We start from the raw sequence: 23,680 nt of genomic DNA, 5'->3' as shown, positions 1-23,680 counted from the left end.
TTGGCTTGCTTAATAAAATTTCCAGTGATAATATCTTTGGTTTAAAATTTTTACGTACTGGAAATACAATTGTCAACTTAAAAGAAAAACCGGTATAACCTGGTTAAAACAAAACAAAACAAAACAAAACGGATAGCAAACCAGACAATCTGATTCGATATTTTTTATTATTTAATCAAATCTCTTTTCAATTTTTTCCAAACAGCGTTTAGAAAATAAATGAACTGGATTGATTTTTATTAACCCAAAACAGCGTTTATATTATTTATAAATGAAATTTTATTTTTATTTTTGATATTATACAATTATGAATAATGTGATTTTTTTGTTTAACATTGCTTAATATATGCTGTAAAAAAATTGCTTAATATATTATATTAAAAACAAAAATAATATTTAATCATTATTGATTCAATCACTGTTATTCAACCAATACCTCCATTGACTCAACTACCAATCCGGTTTTAAAAACATTGGTTTAATGAGATACTGGATATATATGGTACAATCGATTATTTGTTGTATACAAAGACTGAGGCAGGACGGTACAGTGAGGCTGCCAAAATTATCACAGTTTACCCTGCTCTTGCAGTTGTTCCTGCCCAAAGAGCAAATAATAATAATAATTAGTAGCATGCTCTTAAACAAAAGTGAAAGACAAATAAGAGGGTAGTATTATTAAGCAACAGGTGGTAGTGTTTTAAAACAGAAGAGAGGTAAGCAATCAATCAGAAACAATTGAATGCTTCCTTTTAATTTTTTTTGAAGTGGTTTTATCTTTCCAGAAATTAGTTCATATCAGATCAAACAAGCACTCAAACTTGAATGGCATTTATTACCAGATAACCCTGAGAAAGTGGTTACTAAATAAACATTGCAACTTTGCAAGTAATGTGGAGGAAAGAAAGAGAGGAAGAAATGCAATGTAGGAATATATAAATGTAGTTGTAACACAAACCTCTGTCACAAAGAAGGCATGGAAACCATATGGAACTCTATGCGGCAATTCGACAACTGCAACAGGATCTGCTGACATTGTTTTTGCATTGATGACATGCACAAATGATTTTCTGCAGTTTTGCAATTTGAATTCAAGTTAGATTTTGTTCTACTAAAAAAGGAGACAAGAAAAAACTAAAAATAAGCCATGATTCCTTAGGAATTACACTAGCCATAACAGCCATACATATGATTACAATTGATGCATATAAAAATAAGGTTTAAATACCCTTTCATCCCTAAAAATATTAAGTTTTCATTTTTAGTCCCTATAATTTTTTTATGATTTTGCAATGTCCAAACCTTCCTCTTTGTCCTTCCAGTCAATCTCCATTACAAAAAACACTTATGTGACTCCATCTAGCATTGCCCCGTGGAAACACCTGATGGAACCGCATAAATGTTTTTGTAGTACAGACAAAAAATTAAAGGTTTGAATATTACAAGGATCATAAAGAAAAAATAATAACTACTAAAAGCTATAATTAGTATATTTGTAGGGACAAAAAAGGTATTTAAACATAAAAATAATTTCACAGAAGTCACTGTTTCAAGTGTGTGGAGGAAAGCAATACCCGGTATTTTCATCGTGTACAAAACAAATCAAGTATCCATCATCTTCTTCAGAATCGGTACCAGGGACACGAGGGACATAAACAGCTTCCGAGCCATACTTCCCTGGTCCCAAGTCATAGAGACCCTGAACATTTCCTCCTACTTCAAGTTTTGTTTTTCCATTATCCGGTTCAGCATGCAAATCAAATTTAATAATGCCAGTAACTTTTGCAATGCTGTCTAATGTGGTTCCGTATACATATCGCTGCTTCCTGATGAAATTTTAGAGTAAATGAGACCATGAAAATTACAGTTATCAAATTGACAGATGATTAATTAAGATAGACTAATTCAAAAGTTGCAGTTGAGTGAGTTGACTTCCCTAAATTTTTTCAACATGGAGAGAATGAGCTTACCTTCCAGTGTAGCTCTCATTCACCCTAGGAAAATCTACAGCAGATGCTGATAGTTTCTTTTGAGAAGCTTCACCCGTTTTCATGTTAAATCTCATTTCATACCTGGAAAGAGTTCAATAACCAGAAATAAATAACAATTATACAGTAAGTTTTTTTTTTTCCTTCTAAATATTACATGTAAGAATGAGTATTTTACAGCTCATTTGAGAAATTTTCAAGCTTTTCCTTGGCAGTCCCACCGACCAAATCCAAATTTGGATTCTGAAGGCGGCATGTGATCAGAACAACTTCATCTTCCTCCTCCCAAGCATTGGCTGGAAAAAAATGTCACACGTAAGGTTACAATGGACAAGTCAGAAATAAAGAATTCAAAGAACAAATTTTGGTTTTGAATTCAAACTTTTAAGTATATTGCAATGGACAAATTTATGCAGTGATTTGCATGTTACCACAAGGATTGTCAAAAACTTTGACATTAATGATATACAGAATACAGACTAAAGACATCCTTCATACGTTGGCTGGAATATACTGGATCTGCTACTCATTTTTATTATTATTATTATTATTTTTGTGAAGGACAAGGACCACATCTAACACACTTCCATAAATAACAGACTAAAAGGAGACAATTTATTTTCGAGGGACTAAAAACAAACATTTCCCCAATCATAGGGACTAAAAACATATATAACTCTTTTTTGTATCATGCACTTCAATCATATGGACAGTTGAATTTTTACAAAAAATATCATTGCAGAATATCAATCAACATATCATATTAAGTAGAAACAAAATAAACAAACACACCATTGTGGAATATGAAGCAGTTGGGTAACTCAAACCATCTAATAAGCTTTTCATCCTTAGCATACCGAGGTAGCACACCAAAACGAGCTTTCTTGGTTGAATCAAATGAGAATATCAGTGTCTTATTCTTCACCATTTCCTGAAAAATAGATTTCGATTGACAATGCCAAATTCATTAATTGCCATCAATTAGTGTGCAAAGTCAATAGAAGCTATATCATCAAACCATCCTTGACACAACCCTCCCCCCATACAAAAAAGAAGCTTCCAACCTGGAATATAAGCTTTTGCCAGAATATAAGAACAGAAACACCTGGAATACCTTTGGCCTAAAAATCAAAGGAAGATCCAAAAATATTGCATAATTCTCTGTGATGGCAAAGTCGTGCATCATGATGGGATCTGATACTGTTATGGGTACAGGATCATGCATATAACCATCCTTTGAAATTACTCTGTATGTGATATATGGTGGTGTATGCGCATAGCCAAATGTAAACATCTCCCCTGCATACAGGATATTTATTCGTTGGTATAACTATTCCATTAAATCAGTCACTTTAATTACTTTTTTTAAGATGGCTTCACCAGTAAATGGGTCAACTTTTGGATGAGCAGTGAAGGAGTGGCCCAATCTCTTGTCATAATCTAGCATGCCAAGTGTCTGCAAATCACCATCTTCAAAAACTTTAATAGCATCTGCAAAATTCAAAATGAAACTATTTCAAACCTACACCAGAAGAGGTAAAACACAACTATAGCTAGCAAGTCACTAACTAGATTGCAGTTACTTTCTCCATGAGAAAAAAAAACCTTGTCACTTAGGATCATAACTCGGTGAGTTTTTTCAACCCCTTTGATCTATACAGTCAATGGCATTTCAGATATAAGCAAGGGTTTTATATCATTCATAAAAGTAAAACAGATAAGAATGATACTTACAGGGTTTATCTGCTTCTGAGAGTGCTAGAAGTTTCCCATGGTGATATACGAGAGCAGTATTAGCTGGTAGAAATTTGAGTATGAGCACAAGTTAGTTTCGGCACTTTCAGTCATATACAAGAGCTTAGTATTCCCAGTCAAAAACCATCAAAAGATTTTGCCAAAACGTGTATTAGCTATCAGCAAGGCAAAGTACCATGTAATGCACTCTCTGGCCATTTGGAAAATAAAATTGAGGGCTACTTTATAAACGGAATGATGAATTAGGCATTGTGTTCTAATATATTTTGTGATGTATCAATAATGAAAGAAGCCTATACATAATGCAAGTATGCAACAGTAGTGGAGTCTTCAAATGGGTCATACATTATGAAACACTATTTGAATCGCACAGAACAAAATTGCAGAATGTACTGGGACCTTAAATTTGAAAACTATTATATAGCACAAATTACCTGTTCCAGTTCCATAAGAAGCATCCAGCACTTTCCATTTAGTTCTCAGCATATGTATGTTAACCATTAAAAGTCCGAATAGACCTTTGAGATCTCCAATCTGAACATGACATATAAGAAGCTACATTTGTCTTGCTAAAACAAAGCATTTCTAAATTCTAAGACTAGTAAAGTTTTCACTTTCTTTTCATACCTTCATAAATTTGGAGCCTCCAAAGTATTCTTCTTGTTTAAGGCGAGAAGTTCTCACAAAACGGGAAACATATGTAGCTTTTCCATCTTTGATGCGCAAGCCATGAATCATTCTGCAATTCAATAGATCAAAATTGGAGAAACAAATACCAGAACTATGATTTTGTGTCGTGTAATTGACTGCCCAAATTTAAGAACATCGGAAACAGTATAATTTTCACTATGATGAACTGCTGAAAGTCAGAACTGAATGTATAATTGGAACTGGTGTTTAACTCACAAAACAAGTGTTCCGAAATCTGTATGGAAGATGCTTTGTTATCTAGAATATTATATTGTTTAGGGTATAATTCCACTTATCATTGTCTAGTTACCTCCCATGAGATGAAAAGATGTTAATACCAACCCAATGAGTACCTTGAATGCAATTGTCACGAACCAACTATCCACAAGCTTTAGTTGTTAAGCAAATATACATGAATGATTTTTAACAATATATCTCTAACAGTAATGAAGCAAGAAAAAAAAAAAAGGCATTTACAGACAGAAAGAAATAAAACGAGGAATGGAAAAAGGAAGGGGAATCCAGAAGAATGTAAATATTTACATCCTAGAGAATCTGGCTGTGCAGACTGGGATCGTAATTAGAAATTAAATTGTAATCACCAATCCAAATTGGCACTACATTAAATTAAAGCTCACATATTTCACAGGTCAATGGCAAAATAAAATGGACAACCAAACTATTCAAAAAAGGGAATCAGCCAAAAATACTAAAGAGATTTTGATTGAAGTTTGATGCTCAACAATATCCCCAAGCAATTCCAAATTCCAATAATAAGATTCAGCAAATATTGCCCGTCTATTGACACAAAAAAATACATCTATAACAAACTTCAAAGAAATATATGTTTGCACATAGGAAGAGAATCACGCACCCATCTCCATCAAACCTACAAAAACAGTCAGGTAAAGCCTGGTAAGCTTCAAAGTCCAGTTGAAGAACACATTTTTTAATAGATATAAACTTAAAAGCATGCATATCAATACCAAACCTTCTTATAAAAAGTAAATATGGGAAAAATAAATTCAATACTGATAAGTAACATGGATAACCAAGAAATGCTATTTCCGCCAAGATTTGTGCAATATCTCATAATAAAGCTTTAAAATATACATAAATAAATAAAACTTTACCAGTGATATCCAGCTACAGGAGCAAACTTCGGATTAGGCCCAACTCTGACAAACTCCCCATTCAAGCAATCCTGCAACACACTTCAAATGTTAGACAATTTTTGAGTGGCATGACCTGATATTGGTTTAGACTCTAGACCTTTAGTGGCAGAGTGTATTACAGGAAAATGTTGAAATCATGTCAGTGAATTGCAATGGTAACATTTTTCAAGGACTAGAAAGCAGAAAACTACAAGGATAAATCGCAAATTTTTCATGGCCAGTTAAGCATAACACGGGCTCCCCATATGAACTCAGGTGTAAAGCAGCATAATACAAGTGAAGATATAATAATCAAAGAACTGCCAGAAATATGGACATAGACTACTTCCACAGTGCTCACAAATGAAAATCTAGAGGCTGTAAGTTTTCTTACAAATCATGACACCACAACAGATAAAAACGAAATACAATTACATGAAGGTCTTAAAAAGCGTCTGCAACCATGATTTCAGCCATAATGTTAAGGTTTTTGGGGTGTCCATGATCACAATTGTGGTTGCATTTGTCTGCAATTTCTCACAATTTCAAGAAACATGGCGAAACTGCAACCGCAATTCAAAACCTTGAATTACCCACATAAATAACCCATATCCTCAAATGGATAACAAGAAGACTTTAATTTCCATAGACTGTCAGATTAAAACTATTACACAAACAACCAAGGTTTTAAAGTCCTAGTTTCGCCGCTTTCCATGATATTGTGGGAAATTGCAGACAAATGCGGCGATAATTGTGGTTGCGTTGAGGTCGCAGACACTCCGAAAACCTTGTTAATTAGCATTACAAAAGACAACAATCTTCCCCTACATGATAATCTATGATTGGATAACAGTAAAACATTGTCAATCAATCTCTACAGTATGAGTACATTTTAATCAAATTGAATAAAGAACAAATTAAAAAAAAACTCACACACAGAGGCAAAAGTACTAACCGGAAGGTACCCTTTGACAGGAAGGTCCTTGGTTGGAGGGGTCTCACTCACGGGAGCAAAATTACCAGTGAGGTAGTGATGGGGCAGTGAAGAATCATACAAGAACTTCACCACCAATTTCTCCAACAAATCAACCACTTTTGAGGTGAAACCATTGCTGGGTTTTGGCTCAACCTTCACTAACCCCCCCTCTCCACTAATCTTCTTTCCATCATCCCCCATGTTTGTCTGAAATGCTCAAACTGTCAAAAAGCTTTGAGCTTTACGCAGTTGGGTGTGGAAAGTGGTGAATTAGTGTGCCACTATTATGATTATTTATTGTTATTACGTGTATTTGATCATTTTGATGTGGCTGATCTTCCAACGGTGCAGTTTTAATAATGGCTTCTTTGGCCCAGCAATTGCCACGTTTTTTTGTCACGATCTGAAAGATTCTGAATTTGTGTGGGGGAGATCCTGATCTTACATTTCTTGGCATTCCTTGGTTTGCTCAAGATCTGTATTTTGTGCTATACCATATCTGTACTAATAAAAATAAATAAATAGTCTCTTCGGTGTCCATGAATAGTTTCTTGTCTTTTTATTTTTTATTTTAAATATAAGAAAATTTTAATTTTTTTTTTAATTTAATGAAACTTTTTTAAAAATATTCTTTAAATAGGAAAATATTTTTTAAATGTTTGATATCATATTTAAATAAAAAAATTTAAGAAAAATTTCAAAGTGTCAATTTCTAAACTAATTTCACACGGAATTCTATATCTCTTTAGTATATGACTTTATGCCCCAGCTTTCCAGAGAATTAGCTGAAATTATTTATTGAATTAGTTGAAAAATATAAAAATTTAGTTTATTGAATTATAAGTATTTAATAGAATTATTTATTGAATTAGTTGATAAATATAAAACTACATAAATGAACATATTTATGTAATGTTTTATATAAATTTTGATTTGATTTTGTTGATAAGAATATATTTTGTAGTATTTATAATTTGTATTAAATTTCATTTTAAACATCTGTAACTTTTTATTTATAAAATATCAAAAAAATAAAAATAAAAACTACATAAACTTACCATTTATCACTGTAAATATCATATATAATAAAAAAGGTAAAAATGAGAAAATTCTATCATGCAATTTTGTACTTTAAATATAAAAGATTAAAAAGAAAATATAATAAATGTTAAATTATAAAAGAAAAATAAATTTAAAAAGTTAGAAGTTAAAATCAAGTTTGAACGAATGCTAATTTAAGGTTATGCTTAGTCAAATTAACTAAAATGTTAACTAATAGCTCAAAGCTAAAGGCAAGTAGCTATAAAACGAGTATATCTACTAAAAAGTAGGTATACAATTTTAAAGTGTTTAGATGTATTGTTGGATAAGCACTTTTGGATATTGTCTTATAATCTCATTTTAAAAATTCAAAAACAAATGATAATTAAAAAAATTAAAAGTAATTAAATAATTAAAATAAATTTTTTTTAACAAATAAGTTTAAACTTACCATTTTGAAAATATAATAAATGCTAAAAAAGGAAAAGTTTGTTACCACTCTTTTCCCATTCCATCAAATTTTGGTATTTACGATTCTGTTCAATTAATATAGGAGGGCAATCAATTTCCATTTTATAACTCAAATAAATGGAGTAGGGTGTAACAAAAGAAATCAGAATATTTGTAAGCAAAAATAAGTAAGAAAATCTTTGATGTCCTGCCGGATACTTTTGTTGTCAAATTTTAGCTCCTAATAAAAATAATTATATACCATGCATCTCTAACCTTTTATGCATAAATACATTGTTAGTCTACGCAATTTAATTTTTTTTTCTTTTTTTTGTAATTTTTGTTAGTTTTAATTCTTACAAAATATATTTGTTTTATTTTTTATTCTTAAAGTGCATTAGATAACATTTTTTTCTTTGTTTAAAATATTTTTTTATTGTTGAAAGTGTTATCTAAAACACTTTAAAAATGAAAAAAACAAAACAAACACATATTATAAGAATTAAATTTTTTTGCAGAAATAAAAATAAAAAATTATAAATACCAAAAATATATTTAAATCTTTTTAATACATACCGTTTTTCTAACATGTGCAACATCGCACACAACAAGAGTAATTACTCCATAGTATCTAATTTAAATTAAAACCTATTTGTAATGATTCAGTCAATTTAGTTACTATCTTTTATTAATTTAAATTATTTGATTCACTTTCAATCAAAATAATAAATCCCTCTCTCATTTATTAAATTGGTTTATTTCCTATCGTATTTTTCTTCCAAATATTATATATATAGAGAGATATTTATTTTGGAGAAAAAAATATTATAAAAAATGATCCAGTTTAATAAATGAGAGAGATTTATTATTTTAATTGAAAGTGAATAAACTATTTTAAATAAGAAAAAGATAGTAATTAAATTGATTAAATAATCTAAATTAGGTAATACTGAGTAATTAATTATTCTTATTGCGTATAATTTTGCACACATTAGAAAAATGGTTATATATAAGATATTATTTTTACGAATCTTTTATATAGGATCGTTAGGATTACTTTACAAGAATTAAATGATTTAGTTACTTTAATTTTTTTAACAGGAATTTAGATACTTTAATTAGTTGTATTAAATTTGTATTATTTTTTCTAGAATTATAAAATTAATGGAATTCATTCTCTTAATTTATCTATACCTAATTAATTAATTTATATTCGGTTATGAACTAAAAATTAATGTATATTCACTTAAGCGTATTTTAAAAAAAAAATCAATACAATAGACAATTTGAAGAGTCTTATAAAAAGAATCAAGACAAACATAAAAAAAAACCCTATAAAAATACTGGAGGTAATTAAGTTTAGTGAAAATTCCTGTATCATATTATTAATTATTAATTGAAATTAATTTGACCTGTGGAGCAGTCAATCAACACTGTGTAGATTGTTTTGGACAACGTCTTATATCTTCTCCAACATTTTCAGTTCATTGACTAATATATATATTTTTTTATAAGCAAAATTGTTTGATAAGAAAAAAAAATCAGTCATCTGAATTTCATCCACTTTGAGATTTAGGAAATCAAATTGTGATTTAAAGCATATATATGTCATTGTTGTAACAAATTAAATGAGGGGCCTTGAATCATGGTGAAGGATTGTGGTGTACCTTAATTCAATTCTAGTACTATTTTGATTCTCTTTCAGTAATAGTTGGTACAAGAAGGTGATTGATAATCCAGTCTTGTTTCAATTGGCAATAGAATCCTCGAAAAACATGATCAATATATTGCTCTTTATCTTGTGTTTGGTGATAGTAGTGCTGACCAAACTGTTCATTTGAAGCTGGAGAGACAGCAAAAGCTCACGAACAAGCCTCCTGTCAAGAGTATATTCAAGTATTCCATAACTTTCTTATATATCATCCATCATTTCATGCTTCTTTTTCTTGAACTTGATCTCACTATATGGTTTAATAATAATTTTATTATATGTTGTGCATATTTTGAATTCTATGTAGACCAAATTTAGAGAGATTATTTGATTGCATTGATATTAACAAACAACCAGAATTCAACCATACTTTTTACTTAAAAACCACAATTAAATGTGGTTAAGTTTTGGTCTTTGATTATATTCCCTCTTAATTCAATATTTTTCTTTATAATTTCGTTTTTTAGATCAAGTTTGATGTGATGGTCAAGAATGACACAGTATTACTTTAATTCTTCAAACATACATTCTTAAGTAAATATAATGACAAATTATGTACTACTGTATGTGACATGTAAGGTTAGGTATGATATGCTATTAACAAAATTTTATATATACGTTTTTCAAGGATCAAGTGACAAAAAATTAAAGGTTAAATATGGACCACTCACATATGAGAATATTTTCCTGATGATGACTTTTCTCATGCATGTTATTTTAGGCTTGTCTCAGTTCAGAATGCAACATGACGATAATCTGGACCTGAACAATATCCAACACAAAGTATTAGAGATCATTCTAATTGTTTAGGTGTTGAATATTATGCATATCAAATGGTTATTCTCTTCTATTTGGAGGGCGCGCTGGTTATAAATTGTGGCAATTAATTCTTTTTTCAATCAAACTTTATTAAGTTCAAAAATAAATAATGTTACTATCGTTATTAATTTATGTTCATATCTTCTCGATATTGTGTGGATATTTATTTAATTGTCAGATATATTCATGGACACAAACTTAACACTCCATCCTTACACACAATTAATAAAAAATTAACTAATAATAAAATATAATTTTATCATTATTTATTAGAATTAATCTAATTCTTTTTAATAAAAAATGATATAATTTATTTCCTTAAATAACAATTTTATCATATGAAGATATATTAACTATTTATATAATAAAAAATGAATTTCTCTTGTTATCTTTTATTTATGTGAAATAAAATACGTAACTAACCAACTAAAAATGAGAAATCTTATAAATATATTTTATATGTATTATTATTATTATTATTATTATTATTATTATTATTATTATAGACCTGTAAACTTTAAAAAAATATGATGATTTTAAACTTGATTTTTAATTAAGCAAACTCTAAAAAATTTCATAATCTAACTTGTTAAAAATTAGCCTAGGAGACAGTAAATAAACCTAAAATAATCATTTTATATGTTTTTCTAAAATATTTATATGTATTTTAAAATGTATATATAAATATAATTTAAAATATATATACATAATAATCTATTTGATATGTTATATATAATATAGTTTACATAATATATTTAAGAAATAAAGAACCAAAAAAAGTTGCTTAGGAGAAATGGATGGGTCACATTGCCACCTAAAAAAGCAAGAGTTTTAGTTTTTAAAAAAAAGTTCAGAAGAGAATGGATAGGTTTTACTTTTAAAAAATTAAATATATTTAAAATGCATATAAATATATTCACAATGATGATATTAAAAATACATATAAATTATATTTATAAAAAATCATTTAGTTAGTTATAAACAAAATGTAGCAAAATTTTATTATGTAAATATTTAATATATCTTCTTAGGATCAAATTATTATTTAAGGAGACAAATTATATCATTTTTCTTATTAAGAAGAATCATATTAATTTTAATAAATGATAAATAATTTTTTATTTTATTTTATTATTTATCAAATTTATATTGGTGGTGTATGCGAGTGAGATGTTAGATTTGTACTCGTCCAAAAATATCTTTATGTTAACACTAGTTTAGCTGACTTCTACCGCTTAACATTTACTACTTTTTAGTTCTTTAATTAGATTTTTTATTATTTTATTATATCACGAATTGTACCAAGTAAGATATCCATTTAAAACATCATATATTTACAAAATTGAAATATATTGTCAATAAAAATAAAAAATTAGTTAGTATTTATTATTCAAATATTTGTATTAAAATTAAAATTTGGAAATGCACTTCTTCTTTTTTTTTTTTTGTTTTTTAATCTGACCATGGTATAAAATTGTTCATGTTAAAAGTAATAATTAATCTTTATCAGATGTCATGAGCATACACAAGACACATAAGATAAATATTTATTTTTAATATAATTTATTTCATACCTAGAGTTTAATCATAATTCAAACCCTGAATCACTTTATTTTGATATTACTTGTGTGATGTGTCAACCGATTGTTAAAATGTAATTCTAAATCATTTTTTACAAAGCAAACCAAAATATTTTAATATTATTTGGGTTGGATAGGTCATCGCCCTTGCAAATAAAATAAAAAATAATAAAGACACAATACAAATAGAAAAAAACCCTATGAAACTTGTGTATCCACCAAAAAGGAGTGGTTTTGTGATTCTGAATTGTTGAGATCATTATATAGATTTATGTTTGAATACATGGATTTTGAGTGCTTTAGCGAGTGAGGTCTCTGACTCACTTGCTTCCATTCCTTTTATAAAGACACTTTAAGAAGATTAGTGAATACCATATGTAGATCAAAGACACATTTATGATCCAATTCCAACCATATTCATCATCGTGGAATTTAAATTCATGAACTTTGTCATTGATGAACATCATAGATGTAAGTGTAACTGAATTTGAATGTCCCCAGCTTTGTTGATTGAACGACTTTGGAATATTGCTGGAAAATAGAAAATCAATTTTTCACGTGGTGATAGTAAACTAATCCAATCAAACTTAGATTGAAAATAATATTTAAATAATTTTTATTACAACTTAATTTTGAATTGGTTCTCAAACAATAAAATTTATCATCAAATTAATTTTTAAAAATTATAACTTAATAATAAAATAATTTCACTAAACTGAATTAAATATATACTTATCACATCTTTTATATATTTAGAGATTAAATAATAATTTATATTCTTTCAAATAATAACACTTTCAAATATAAGATTTATTGTATAATTAAAAAAAGAGAAAAAATCATAGGCTCAATTGGATCGAAAAAATTAAAACTAATAAACTAATCATTAACATTTGTCATAAAAATACTAAAATGAAGGATTATGAGAATTTAGAATGTATTTGATTTCATTTTCATCGTCCAAACCTAACTGAAGACATTTTGAATTTTCCTAAAATTTTCCCGCCTTTGCTTTGAGACTCACCAAGACACAACAAAATCCACAAAACACAAAAATTGTTATCATTCGAATTGAAACAGCATCCAGCCTTTGTTTCCCCCTCTATCGCGATGTACATCAAGGAGATTTGTCTGGAAGGGTTCAAATCCTACGCGACCCGCACCGTGGTTCCGGGCTTCGACCCTTTCTTCAACGCCATCACCGGCTTGAACGGTTCCGGCAAGTCTAACATCCTGGACTCCATCTGCTTCGTCCTCGGAATCACCAACCTGCAGCAGGTCAGGGCTTCCAACCTCCAGGAACTCGTCTACAAGCAGGGCCAGGCTGGCATCACCAAGGCCACCGTCTCCGTCGTCTTCGACAACTCCAACAGCTCCAGAAGCCCTCTCGGATACGAAGGACACTCTGAGATCACAGTAACAAGACAGGTTCACTCGTCTGTTAATTTCTTAGCTTTTGTTTCCAAATTCCAGGTCTTCCATTTTAAGGTTATTTTTTTAGGGATTTTGACTTTTGAATTGAAGAGATAATGGAAGGAAAGAAAATTTTGACTTTTATTTCTAGCAGTTATGTTTCTTTTTTTTTTTTTTTTTTTAGTGTACAATGGGGGCAATGCAGTTTGAACTTACATAGGACCTCAACAAACTACTATAATACCCCACTACTTGGCCCAACTTAGTTTGATAGTTTTTGTAGTTTTGTCTCTAGATTTCAAGTTCAGTTGTGTCTGGTGCTTTTTAATTCTCCATTTGAAGGTTATTTTTAAAATATGTATGATCAATTTTGCAGTTTTTTGTTGTTCAGATACTGTTTTATTGTTTTTGTTTGATAATTAGTGTTATAAATATTTTATTATTTGAAATGAAATAAATCAGGTTTGGTTTTTGATTTTATCTTTCAGCTTTATTTGCATCTGATGCTTCATGTTTTTGGTTTTAGGGTACTTTACCACTAGTCATGGACTAAGTTTCCATTTTTAGTTTTTCTTTTTTCAAGGAAGAATTACTACTGGCAATGTTAAATTTTTTTTACAATGCCTTGAAGTCATAGATTGTTATCCATTAATTAGAACATACTGACAGTCCTAACCCATTATGGTCAGCCTAGTGGTCTGTGTGTGAAGGAGTTGAGCAGTATGCTTGAGGAGTGTAAAAGTTACTTGGATTGATTTACTGTCTCTACCTTTATAAATTTAAAGTGGTTGTTTTTGTTTTAATCATGAGTTGAGTGAGTATTACATTTTAAAATAAAAATTTTGTTATTGATGATTGATTCACTTTGAAAGGTCTCATTTTGTTTATTATGTTATGTATTGGGGTACAATGCAGATTGTGGTAGGGGGGAGGAACAAGTATTTGATCAATGGGAAGCTTGCGCAGCCTAGTCAAGTTCAGAACCTTTTTCATTCAGTGCAGCTAAATGTTAATAATCCACATTTCCTTATTATGCAAGGACGCATCACTAAGGTATTAAATATGAAACCACCAGAGATATTGTCTATGCTTGAGGAAGCTGCAGGGACGAGAATGTATGAGACAAAGAAAGAGGCTGCTCTTAAAACACTTGAGAAGAAGCAGAGTAAGGTTGATGAGATTAACAAGCTTCTTGACCAGGAGATACTGCCTGCTCTGGAGAAGTTAAGGAAAGAAAAGACACAGTACATGCAATGGGCTAATGGCAATGCAGAGTTAGATAGGTTGAGAAGATTTTGTATTGCTTATGAGTATGTTCAAGCGGAGAGGATTAAAGACAATGCTGCTTCTGAGGTGGAAGAAGTGAAAGCCAAGATAGCTGAGATTGATGACATTGCTAAGACAAATCAGGGGGAAATTAAGGAAATGGAGACCAAAATAGCTCAGTTGACTGCTGAAAAGGAAGCAAGCATGGGTGGAGAAATGAAATCTCTGTCAGAGAAGGTAGATGCACTTTCCCAGAATCTTGTGAGGGAAACGTCTGTACTAAATAATAAAGAAGACACTTTGAGGAGTGAAGAAGCCAACAAAGCAAATGTATGTCAATGATGTTCTAGATTCGTTGTTTGCTCAATTTTAAGATTATGTACCAAATCCTTATGCTGCTAATATTTTGAAATATTTCTAGTTTGTGAAGCTGATATTTGGGTTTTGAACCTTTGTGTTTTTAGCTTGTTAAAAATATTGAAGAATTGAAGCATTCTGTAGAAGAGAAGTCCTCTGCTGTTAAAAAGGCTGAAGAGGGGGCAGCAGATCTGAAAAATAAAGTTGATGAGCTCACAAAGAGTCTAGAGGAGCATGATAAAGAATACCAGGTAAAGGCTTAAGTTGTCTGGCTTTGTGATGCCTATCAGTGGGATTTCTGTTAGATTGAGGTGTTTATTTTATCCTGTTGCTCAAAAATTTTGACAGGGTGTTTTAGCTGGCAAGAGCAGTGGTAATGAGGAGAAATGCTTAGAGGATCAACTAAGGGATGCAAAGGTAGCAGTTGGGAGTACTGAAACAGAATTGAAACAGCTGAAAGCCAAAATTAGCCATTGTGAAAAGGAACTGAAGGAGAAAACAAATCAATTAAGGTCAAAACGTGAAGAAGCTAATGCTGTTGAAAATGAGCTCAACACTAGACAAAAAGATGTTGAGAACGTTAGAATGGAGTTGGAGTCTCTTTCTTATAAAGAGGGTGAGATGGAAGATTTACAAAAGGTTTGATTGCTTTCTCTTCTGCTAGTTTCTTTCCAATGTAAAAAGGTTTATAAGTCTTTTAAATAAATTCTCCTGTAAAATAACTTCTAGGAGCGTATGACTGAGATGGACTGTATGCAAAAGTTGAAGGATGAAATACGCAATCTTTCAGCAAACCTGGCAAATGTTGAATTTACATACCGTGATCCTTCTAAGAATTTTGATAGGTCAAAGGTGAAAGGTGTTGTTGCAAAACTCATCAAAGTAAAGGATAGGTCCACAATGACTGCCCTAGAGGTTGGACAGCATGATAACTTGTACCTGAATTTATAAATGAAAGTTCTTATGTTAAGCCCCGGAATATTTCCATTTTCAGGTTACAGCTGCTGGAAAGTTGTATAATGTTGTTGTTGACACAGAAAATACTGGAAAGCAACTACTACAGAATGGCAATCTTAGAAGAAGAGTGACAATTATACCTCTGAACAAGATACAATCCTATAATGTTTCCTCCAGAGTTCAACAAGCTGCTGTTAGATTGGTTGGTCTCTGCAACTTTTTTTTTAATATACTTAATCTACTTATTTTTTGCTATCACTAGCAGCTAATATTTTTGTTACTTTCATTTCAGGTGGGCAAGGGGAATGCTGAAATAGCTCTTTCTTTGGTTGGTTATGAAGAAGAATTGCAGGTGTGCCTTTTTGAATTTCAATTTTTATAATAATGCAATGGTATCTTATGCATGGGTACTGAAAGCATTTTCCATACCAATTGAAAGTTCTAATATTCTTCTCCAGTTTTGATTTGCATTTTATCTTGCTGTCTGTCTGTCTTGATCAGCTCTCTGGAAATTTTGGTTCTCAGATTTTAGGTTTCATTTTACTTTAGACTACACTCTTCTAACTAAATTTTATATTTGTTCCTAGAGTGCAATGGAATATGTATTTGGTTCAACCTTTGTCTGCAAAACTATTGATGCTGCAAAGGAGGTAATGAGTGATGCCCTTTTTTTTTTCTGTTTATTTACATGAAACATTAATTTTATAATGTGGGATAAATCCTCAACTGATATTATGTCATCCACATTTTGTATTTTAGATCTGCATTGTGATTTTCATATGCATTTCTTTACTAATAATTCATAACTTAGGAGCTTGATGGTCTTTTCTATAAGTATTTGGCTATTGTATGCTCAGCTCTTAATGTTTTTTTTAACATACTATAATTTTCTTACTGTACATTTACGTAATGCTAAATAGAAATGCTTTTAAACTCTGGTGCACAATGTCTCTATTTAAGTAGTTGAGTCCTGTTTGTTTTCACTATGTGATACTTCATCTATTTTTTGGTTCTTACAATCATACTTGTCTATTCTAGCACATGATCATCTTGCTCAAATTGTCTTGCATTTTTGTTGGATGTCTAATAGGTGGCATTTAATCGGGAGATTCACACCACAAGTGTCACTCTTGAAGGAGATATATTTCAGCCAAGTGGTCTTCTGACTGGTGGAAGCCGCAAGTATGGTGCTATCTTCTTTTATCATTATTACAATTGTCTCTGGAATGCACATATATCTCCTATTCTCTCTCCAATACACTGATCCGAAAAGCATAGAAGATTTTGAGTTTTTGGCAATTTACAGAATTTATTTGTTTTACCTTAACAGGGTATTGTTCTCTACTAACCAATGCAGTCCCTAGTTATTGGATGTTTGTATCTGATGGCATTTTAAGCAATCATACACACACACACACACACATATATATATTTTTATATATATATATATATATATATTTCTGGATATGTTGTGACTGGTTTGTTGTAACAGGGGAGGTGGTGATCTTTTGGGGCAACTTCATGCTTTGTCTGAGGCTGAGTCAAAACTTTCAGTGCATCAAAGAAGATTGTCAGAGATTGAGGCAAAGGTAGACTCTGAACACCCCTTTTTCCAGAATGATATGGAAATTAGAAAACATTCTGATCCTTCTGGCATTCCACTTCAGGAAAAGCCACCAAATCACTGCTTTTGGGGGCACACTGCCAAAGGACCTTACACCTTTTACTTGTCTCAAAATAACAAATGTATATGATAAATTGCTCTCTTTAAAGATCCGGTTTTCCTCAGAATTTCCTTAATATCCGTGCCAACTAAAAGATTTCATGTTTTGGGGACCTTGGACTACTAAGATAGATCAGCAAGCCAGCACTATTTGGAGAATTGGTGTTGACTTGAAAATAGGTCAATTCAATAATAATCTCCAGTGGAATCTATAGTTGAAATCCTATAGGAAAAGAGTAAATTATCCTATGGAGACTTTTCAATTTAAAGTTTCTCAATCAGGAAAGTTTAAACAAAAATAAAATTCCAAGAAGTAGAAGAAGTTTAAAGATTGAAAGCTTCATTGTTCATATGAAATGGTGGTGTGGTGTGAGAGTATAAAAGATAACGGCAGGGATAAGAGTACATGCTAGTTGGTTTGACAATGTTTTGGTTTAGCATTTGTTAGAAATGGATTAGGCTTAACGCCGAAATTTACCTCATGGAGGGATGGTTGCCAAGGAGTATTTTGACCATATTTCTACACATTTTTTGTCTTAATACATTTTATGAAGGCATACACAAAAATAGTGATGTTATGTATGGACTGAACTGTCATTATGATTTTCTTTTGACTTGGGAGATTTGGTACACATTTATTTTTGCATTGATTACTTTTGATAAACTTGAAGCTTAGTCATTTTTCTATGCCCATTTTTTGTAGATGAGCTCATATTTTTCAACTTTCAACATAATTTTAATCTTATCAATCGGTGTGTTGTCTTTTTATGTTCAAATCCAGATCTCAAAGCTCTTCCCACTTCAGAAAAAATTTATAGATCTCAAAGCACAATTAGAACTGAAGTTGTACGACCTTTCATTGTTTCAGAGCAGAGCTGAGCAAAATGAGCATCATAAGGTTTTGATTCCTTTCTTTTTGTCTAAATTCTATAATTGATTCATGAACAAGCACTGCAATTTTACCTTAGTTCCATTTAACTTGCAGTGTTATTTTTCTCCATGTTATTCATTTTTTTCTGCTCCTTTTTGCCCTAATTCCCATCTTATTTTTCTTTGTAGCTCGGAGAATTAGTGAAGAAGATTGAGCAAGAGCTTAATGAAGCAAAGTCTACAGTCAAGGACAAGCAACTTCTATATGAGGACTGTGTTAAAACTGTTTCATCTCTTGAGAAATCAATCAAAGAACATGACAATAACAGAGAGAGTAGGCTAAAAGGCTTGGAGAAAAAGATAAAGACAATCAAATCTCAAATGCAGTCATCATTAAAAGATCTGAAGGTATGCTTGAAAATTTATTATTTTAAATCATATCATGATTCATTTAACTAATTTATAACAACTGGATAATTGTCATGCAGTTAGTTGTACTTGTAAAACTCTAGTTTGTAAGTATGTGCCAAAATCATGTTGGGATAATAGATTGAATTTTCTGTGATGGCCTATTGGAGATTCCCATTATGGCCCAAGGTGCAATGGAACTTTTGATAGGCCAATATTTGAAGCAATCGTTGAAAGTATCTTTCATTATCGTTATGTCCTCATTCTTTGATTGCTAGAGGATGCAGTTGATTGGCATGCGTGTGTTTTTATAAAATATTTGATAATGCTGCTTGCAATTGTTGAAAGTAGCTAGCACAATTGAATTTTTAGAGCTTTTGTACTTTTTCTTGTCAGTCCTGTTTTCCCATATGTTTGAGACATTTTTGACTGAATAAACTAGCATATTGGGCGCTACTGATATAGATTGTGGAATCAGCTAGAAACTAGAAAGCAAATTCACACTCCCGATCTTAAGTCAAGAGTGGGGAATGCGGTTTACAGGTTGTCGTTGAAGAAAAACACAGGGATACAATTTCAATATTTTTTAGCCCTCAGAATTAATAATAAACTAAAATAAATAGTGTAACCAAGTAAGTAATTAATCACTACATAGTGATAATTGGTTGCTTGCTGATTTGTAGGGACATGATAGTGAAAAGGAGAGATTTGTTATGGAAATGGAAGCTATTATCCAGGAGCAAGCATCTTTGGAGAACCAGTTAGCATCATTGGGAACACTGATCAGTAATCTTGCCTCTGAAGTAGAAGAACAAAGATCCACTGTAAGCATTTGTAAATGTTTTCATTAGATCTCTTTCTGTAGAGCAAGATTGTGTTCTCAACCCTTTGAGGTACAGGTTGCTGCTGCACGGGATAATCTTGATCAAGTTCAGTCACAGCTGAAATCAGTTCGCCTAAAAATGAAGGAATGTGATAAGGAAATCAGTGCTATTATTAAAGACCAGCAAAAGCTTGAACATAAAATTAGTGAGAGTAATCTTGAAAGGAAGAGGATGGAAAATGAGGTAATATTTCAACAGCTCTTGTCTCTATGCTTGGAATTGTGTGCTGAAGAACAATCTCTTCATTCTATTATTCTAGGTAAAACGGATGGAGTTGGAACAGAAAGATTGCTCTGTGAGAGTAGATAAATTAATAGAGAAGCATGCATGGATTGCTTCTGAAAAACAGTTGTTTGGTAGAAGTGGAACTGATTATGATTTTTCTTCCCGTGATCCTACTAAAGCTAGAGAAGAACTTGAGAAGCTTCAGGCTGAACAATCTGGGTGTGTTGCTTTAAAAATCTTACTTTTGTATTATCAATTCATGTGCAACTACAATTAGATATCCTCATTTACTGTGATTACACTTTTGTTTTCGTTGTTTTGCATCCACAAGGCTTGAAAAAAGGGTAAACAAGAAAGTGATGGCAATGTTTGAGAAGGCAGAAGATGAGTACAATGATTTGATGTCCAAAAAATACATAATTGAGGTGATTTTCAATCTATTTCCACATTTTCTAACTTTCTTGTATAAATGCTTAATCTATTTATTTTTTCCTAGAATGACAAGTCTAAAATCAAGAAGGTGATTGAAGAGCTAGATGAGAAGAAGAAGGAGACACTTAATGTTACCTGGATCAAAGTGAATAAGTGAGTTATTTAATTATTTTTATTTTAATGTAATTTGATCCACTCAATTTATGCTTGTTGGATATGAAACCATTTGTAAGCCTTCGTGTATAATTACTTTCTGCTTTTTGATTGTTAAGTTTGTTAACATGGTATCAGAGCCTTTGTGATCAAACAGTCAAGAGGTTGATTCTTGCCTCATAATCCATCTATGTTAAAGTTGAGTTTCAGTATATAGAATTTTTTGGAAAGTGGTGTTTTCATTCCTCTCAATGAAAAATAGGATTACAGGGCAGAGAATAAAGAAAGGAACACAAATTTGGGAGCCAATAAAAAGAAATTCCTATCACTTTTAAAAGAAAAAATCTAATCTATTGAAACAAAAGTGAGATTTTATACATAAGTGATCCCTTTAATACATGCAAATATATAATTACAGCTTGCCCAAAATATTATACCCTAAATCCCTAATAAAAACAGAATCAATCAATCTATTATGGCTGATTACTGTTTTCCAAATCAGTGTAAGTTATGGTTTGCCTTGTGCCTTGTCCATGCTTTTAGTTGGAAGGATTCATGGGTAAAGAGGCGTGTTGGTCTATTAGATATAACATCAATCATGAACCTTCACTTACGCTTTTGGAAGAATTAGTTCCTAACAGTGTGATTTACTGACTACCCTATTATTTTATAATTTCATTTGATAATGGTTGAGTATCATGTTCTTATTGTGTTCATCCAGTGACTTTGGATCCATCTTTTCTACGCTACTACCGGGAACAATGGCCAAGTTAGAACCTCCAGAAGGATGCAGCTTCCTTGATGGTCTTGAGGTTCGTGTTGCATTTGGAAGTGTGTGGAAGCAGTCATTGTCTGAATTAAGTGGAGGTCAGCGATCACTGCTTGCACTTTCTCTGATTCTGGCACTGCTGCTGTTCAAACCTGCTCCACTTTACATCCTTGATGAGGTATGCTTTACATTAGTTTCTTTGTAATTTTTTTAGAATCCTAGTTATCTTATTGTGACAGTAATTAAAAGAGTCTGCATTGAATTCGTGACAGTGAAATACTGAAATCATCTAAGTTCGCCTCTAAAATATATACACATGTGGGATCCTGTAAAAAACCTTATGATCTGAGTTGTAGATGCATCATGCATGACACTTAACCTAGCCCCAAAAATAGTAGGGCTATACAGAATCAGTTGAGAGTATCTAAGAGTAGCAGATAGAAGAAAATTGTTCTTGAAAGGTTCATGTACATTTAAATATATTTAAGAGTGACACATTTTCATCTTTAAGGGGAGACATAGCTGGAAAATCGATGGAATTTGAACATCATTAAAGGAAGGAAGTGTAGTTCACCCTATTCCTTATCATTGCATAATGCTGATGAGTGATGACAATTAAAGGAGTGTATCTGTGTATGCTTATGCAGAATAGTAGTTTTTTCTTTTCTTCCCTGAGATAATAAGTCCTGAGTAGAATATGTAAAAATGAAAACTAGTGAAACTGGATGATGGACTGGTTTGTAATACAGATTTAGTTACCTTCTATTTTAAGGATTGATAGGTTGTTAGACATAGTTGATAAATTTATGCTTGTTTGATAGGATTGATGGATTGAGCATTCTCGATAAATTAATAGGCATTGTGGTTGGGTCAAATGTTAATTGTTTCATTCTTGCAGGTTGATGCAGCTCTTGATTTGAGCCACACACAAAACATAGGGAGAATGATAAAGGCTCACTTTCCGCACTCTCAGGTAGAGGATAATTGTTCATGTTGTCGTGTGATTTCTTGCAATCTTGTCTTTCCAATTCTAAAAAATTAATAGCCACAAACCTCTTATTGTAGGTTATAAAAAAATATTAAAAGATTAACAGAAACGTCTTTTTGTCCTTTTGGCATGTTTGGCACTTGGATTTTTGGTTGTTACCTTGTTCTGGTTTTCTTTTTGGTTTGTCAATATACATGATAATTGATTGACAATAAAGAAGCATTATAATGTCTTTTAATCCATGTAGTTGAAACTACCAAGTGGGGAAAAAACTTGTTTGGCGTATACTTCTCTTTGAGTTTATTTTCAAAATTCCTGCTAGCGACAGTTCAGCACCCAATAAGTTGAATAACCTCATTTCTTTTGATTTGCAGTTTATTGTGGTTTCCTTGAAGGAAGGCATGTTCAATAATGCAAATGTTCTTTTCCGGACAAAATTTGTGGATGGTGTTTCAACTGTTCAGCGAACTGTTGCAGCTAAACAAAGCAAATGATGTGTTTGCTTCACCGATCTGTTACAAGTCTTGCACTTGTGTTCATCTTCAGGGAACCTAGAAATGTAGGTAATGCCTGTAATTTAAAAGCTTTTATGTAATTTGAACATCAGTGTAAAGGTCCATATGTGATAGTGTTGTTTCTATAAAGTAATTTAGAAGTTACAATAACGAGGATGGGGGTAACATGGTTGTGTTTGAATATGAATGCTCTGGTTTTGTATAAGAAAAGTATATAAGAATGAGGAATGAGAGTAAAATAGAGGAACATGCAAAACAATCGACCTTGGGCCAAATTTTCAACATGACGTCATTATTTTGTTTGATTTGTTGGGAATAATGTCAAGCCAGAAAAAAAAAGGTTTTATATTTTTAGGGTCTTGCGTTTTTTATCATTGAAAAAGAAATTAACATATGAAATAAAGGGTATAATAGGAAATTAGTTAACAATTTACATTTTCATAACAATTAGAAATTTTTTTGATGTTTTTTAAAAATATAATTGAACAACAATATAGAAAATTTATTTATTTATAATATTTTCATGTATTCTTTTTATAATGAAAATATGTTTTCG

The 23,680-nt window shown here is 31.2% G+C and overlaps 2 protein-coding genes across 2 annotated transcripts; one reads left to right on the top strand and one right to left on the bottom strand.

The window, feature by feature from the left end:
* Positions 1–377: 377 nt before the first annotated feature.
* LOC100789210 (carotenoid 9,10(9',10')-cleavage dioxygenase 1) lies at positions 378–6,891 on the bottom strand. The gene is made up of 14 exons (XM_003542799.4): positions 6,543–6,891; positions 5,567–5,637; positions 5,308–5,322; positions 4,371–4,482; positions 4,178–4,277; positions 3,723–3,785; positions 3,369–3,479; positions 3,103–3,287; positions 2,781–2,919; positions 2,167–2,284; positions 1,971–2,072; positions 1,575–1,826; positions 959–1,070; positions 378–598 (listed from the first exon to the last, which is right to left on the bottom strand). Exons 1-14 carry the CDS (start codon positions 6,762–6,764, stop codon positions 569–571), a joined length of 1,632 nt encoding a protein of 543 aa, XP_003542847.1. The 5' UTR covers positions 6,765–6,891; the 3' UTR covers positions 378–568.
* A 6,212-nt stretch (positions 6,892–13,103) lies between these two features.
* LOC100788674 (structural maintenance of chromosomes protein 2-1) lies at positions 13,104–23,380 on the top strand. The gene is made up of 20 exons (XM_003542798.5): positions 13,104–13,592; positions 14,493–15,173; positions 15,308–15,451; positions 15,549–15,839; positions 15,930–16,115; positions 16,195–16,359; positions 16,450–16,509; positions 16,745–16,807; positions 17,248–17,339; positions 17,650–17,746; positions 18,662–18,778; positions 18,940–19,158; positions 19,842–19,982; positions 20,058–20,225; positions 20,302–20,486; positions 20,599–20,692; positions 20,764–20,852; positions 21,574–21,799; positions 22,520–22,594; positions 22,984–23,380. The coding sequence occupies exons 1-20, from the start codon at positions 13,275–13,277 to the stop codon at positions 23,101–23,103; spliced, it is 3,531 nt and encodes a 1,176-aa protein (XP_003542846.1). The 5' UTR covers positions 13,104–13,274; the 3' UTR covers positions 23,104–23,380.
* Positions 23,381–23,680: the final 300 nt, after the last annotated feature.

The sequence above is a fragment of the Glycine max genome, chromosome 13, assembly GCF_000004515.6.
Source record: "Glycine max cultivar Williams 82 chromosome 13, Glycine_max_v4.0, whole genome shotgun sequence".
NCBI classification, from domain to species: domain Eukaryota; kingdom Viridiplantae; phylum Streptophyta; class Magnoliopsida; order Fabales; family Fabaceae; genus Glycine; species Glycine max.
Note: the sequence above shows the minus strand (reverse complement) of the source record. Positions and strands in the feature narration are given on the sequence as shown.

Excerpts from the sequence above, each read along its gene's own strand:
- LOC100789210 (XM_003542799.4), bottom strand. The coding sequence starts at position 6,764 with ATGGGGGATGATGGAAAGAAGATTAGTGGAGAGGGGGGGTTAGTGAAG. Across the intron at positions 4,278-4,370 it reads GAGGCTCCAAATTTATGAAG|ATTGGAGATCTCAAAGGTCT; the intron begins GTATGAAAAGAA and ends TGTCATGTTCAG. Across the intron at positions 1,071-1,574 it reads GTACACGATGAAAATACCGG|AAAATCATTTGTGCATGTCA; the intron begins GTATTGCTTTCC and ends GCAAAACTGCAG.
- LOC100788674 (XM_003542798.5), top strand. The coding sequence starts at position 13,275 with ATGTACATCAAGGAGATTTGTCTGGAAGGGTTCAAATCCTACGCGACC. Across the intron at positions 19,983-20,057 it reads TAGAAGAACAAAGATCCACT|GTTGCTGCTGCACGGGATAA; the intron begins GTAAGCATTTGT and ends TTTGAGGTACAG. Across the intron at positions 22,595-22,983 it reads CTCACTTTCCGCACTCTCAG|TTTATTGTGGTTTCCTTGAA; the intron begins GTAGAGGATAAT and ends TTTGATTTGCAG.